The following is a 3,266-nucleotide window of genomic DNA, read 5'->3' on the forward strand; positions in this document are numbered from 1 at the left end:
ATAATATGATCTAAACTCATATTTAGAATATGCTGAACTTCCTGGGCCAAGATTTTAGCGTATTCTGAATATGAATTCAGATTATATTTAATTGTTTATTTTTTGGATCTGATCCCTTTTTTTATTGTAAGTTTGTTTTATGCATATGATGGATGTACAATTCCATCACCAAACTTAGAAATTGAGAGCAAATATATCAGAACAAAAGAGATTACAGTGTATCCTGCAGTTTTGAGAGCATATGTTTCTACATATGTAGCCCTACATATTTGTCGCTGTCTCAAGTGTCAAATGGTTTCAAGACCATGGTCATGACGTCCAACAAATCAAGTCTATAAAAAGTATAGTATGTGATTACTGAGACAGTGTATATGCAGGTGAAGAGGAGAATGAGCTAAGAGGGGAGGAAAACAAGGTAATTGGTAAAAATATCTTTGAAATCCTGTTATTGAATTCAATTTTTAGCCAAAGCAATCACAATATGCACCAAAAGAAAATCAGTTTGTCAAGGACCACATTCAGGCTTACCTTGATGAACCCAGGGTAGCAACAGAAACAATCAAGGAAATGGGAGGTTATATGATGTACTGGCACAATGCATCACAGTCCTGACCACAACTCTCACGAATGGGTTCTGATTTCTGCTCAGCCCCAGGTAAGCACCATTATTCACACTTATGTTCCTTTATTTTCAACAATTGTTGCAGCTACTTCTGTGGATGCAGAGCGAGCATTTTCCACTGGCCACCGTCAGATCAATTTCACCCAGCACAATATTAACTCTCAAACATTCAGAGCAGAAATGGCTCTCAGATCCTGGATTAAATCCCCCCTCTACCCAGGCTTCAATAAAGTTATGCAAATGATTGAAAAAAAGATGGACAATGATTTCTTTTTGTAACACTTTATGTCACCAAAATTGTTCTTTCAATACCTCTACATAAATATCAATTGTTCTCAAAGGCATTTCTCTGAAACTGAAAATAAATACTCTCAAGATGGCCAAGGCATGCTAATACACACCCCAAAACACACTCTGTGATCAAGGCTCAGTTACAGCAGCATTATATAAAGGGAAAGACCTCAGATTATGATATATAAATAACTTTAGTTTTACTGTACTCAATCTAGATCATATATGAATGACTTTTGTTTTAATATGAATTCTTCTGAATTTTCGCTTCATAACACAATTTTTTTTTGTAAAAAACAGACAAGAAATGAACAAGATACACTCATTTATATAACTGAAGCTACGTCCTCAGCCACTCAGGCCGTTTTACCCACGGATATATCCGTAATGTGCCTTATCTGATCTGTGGGTGGGAAAATCCGTGGATCGGGTACGGTTAATACCTGGGTGTATCCATGACAGTCCCTAACCGGAACCAATATGAACTGACGACGACGACGTGATCATCGTCATCCGTTTGTGTCGCATAGTTGTGACGTGGCTTGCCCCTGGGGTTGTTTGTGGCTTTGTGGCTGTGGTGTGCGCCATTTGTTGATTTCCGTGATCCCTGGTTGTTGATCGTCCTGGGCCCTGGTCATCGTTTTCGTTGATTGGGGTTGTTGTTGTTGCTAGGCGGCCGTGGTTGTTGGTTTGTCATTTGCCGGTTGTGGTCTTCATTCCATGTGGTTCGTTGGGCGGTTGTTGTCGGTTTTGGGCAGCCAGAGTTGTTTGCGGTGGTGGGGTTGCATGACGTGGCATGGCGGCGATGTGGTGGTGAGGTGGAGTTGTTGGCGTGGACGATGGTGGAGGTGTGGAGAAAGAAGGAACGTCACACAGTCACCATGTGTGACATTGGTGTATCACGCACACACGCATACCGCGCGCGACTCACGCAGTTGGTGCCCATTTTGGTTTGGTTTTGGTCTTGAAAGAGCGGGTCCGGGAACCTTCTTACGGCAGGAACAAATTGCCCCTCTATCTGCTCAGGCACATTATCATATGTGCAAATTGACGTTCCATTTGTAAGTACAACAGGACTGAACCAATTAATTAATTAAGCTTAGAATATAATACTTACAAGAATATTAATCATGTGCGGGCGAGCTGCCCAAAAATCCTTTGATCAAAGAATCATATAATAGAATCGTTGGAAGTTTACAAGATTCACAAAGGTACAGGAAATTGTACACGGCGGTTGTATAACTTCGCGACGAGATTCAGTAATACAAATGTAAGACAGAAATTAAAGGTAGGTTGAATGATATTACTTAAGTACGAACCCCCCATGCATATTTTCTCATTGGTCAGTCTACGTACCGTTAACCTAGATTGTGAGCATCAGATCAGTTGTACGTGATTATTACTGAGCAAACGTGGTAGGCCATCACCATGCACGCAATAGCTGTAGTGTTGGCGTCTTGGTCCCCAGCACAAATCATTCTCAATCCCCTCCAATTATCGACCTCACTCTTCTCATGCCCCGCAATTCGCGAACGGACCTATCTTGTGCCACAATTCATCAACAATTCTAGATCTGTGCTGCTTCGATATCATGTCAGGTCTCATTATTCTGTATGTAATGCCTTGAATCCCTCCAGCTTCTTACCGACAAAGGTGCAACTGACACTTTAAATTTCATGGAACCATAGGGACCCACAAAGATTCTCAAATCTTTGAATTTCCAACTGCATCTGTATTGGGTGAGTTTGAACCTTGATCCCACTGAAGTCACACATTTGTGACTTCGTAACACATCTTCCTCAACCACCAGGACGCCGTCCATGCCAACGACTCCGCCTCACCACCACGTTGCCGCCATGCTACATCACGTACAGGTCGCGTAACCCCCACCTTCGCAAACAACCATGGCCGCCCAAAACCGACAACAACCGCCCAACGAACCACACGCAAGGAAAACGACAAACTGGCAAACGATGACCCAACAACCACGACCGCCTGGCAACAGCAACCCAATCAACGGAATCGACGACCAGTGCCCACGACTATCAACGATGAGCGCCCACAGCATTCAATGAGCGCCCACGATGAGCGCTCACAGCAATCGACGACCAGCACCCACAACAATTGACGATGAGCGCCACGTTGCGGTTGCCAGGTCATCTTCTTGGTGAGCGCACACACATCTCCCCCCTTTTCGTTTTCTAACAACAATGCCAGCTGCCACGTCGCCAACAGCAACATGGCAACCAAACGACGGGCGACGACATTTCGTCGTCCGTCGTTTCTGTTTATATTATCACGCTGAGCACCTCCATCCTAACAAGCGGACGACGCCCAGAGCCCACGAAAAATG

General features: G+C 43.7%; 2 protein-coding genes across 2 annotated transcripts; both read left to right on the forward strand.

Annotated features, from left to right (window-relative positions):
- Positions 1-627: 627 nt before the first annotated feature.
- LACBIDRAFT_312702 (uncharacterized protein) lies at positions 628-901 on the forward strand (the record flags this gene model as incomplete). Its single annotated transcript, XM_001888302.1, has 2 exons — positions 628-655; positions 708-901. The coding sequence occupies 2 exons, from the start codon at positions 628-630 to the stop codon at positions 899-901; spliced, it is 222 nt and encodes a 73-aa protein (XP_001888337.1).
- A 1,440-nt stretch (positions 902-2,341) lies between these two features.
- Positions 2,342-3,041, forward strand: LACBIDRAFT_333645 (uncharacterized protein; the record flags this gene model as incomplete). Its single annotated transcript, XM_001888303.1, has 3 exons — positions 2,342-2,524; positions 2,602-2,652; positions 2,724-3,041. 3 exons carry the CDS (start codon positions 2,342-2,344, stop codon positions 3,039-3,041), a joined length of 552 nt encoding a protein of 183 aa, XP_001888338.1.
- Positions 3,042-3,266: the final 225 nt, after the last annotated feature.

The sequence above is a fragment of the Laccaria bicolor genome, genomic scaffold, assembly GCF_000143565.1.
Source record: "Laccaria bicolor S238N-H82 LACBIscaffold_54 genomic scaffold, whole genome shotgun sequence".
In the NCBI taxonomy this organism is placed as follows: domain Eukaryota; kingdom Fungi; phylum Basidiomycota; class Agaricomycetes; order Agaricales; family Hydnangiaceae; genus Laccaria; species Laccaria bicolor.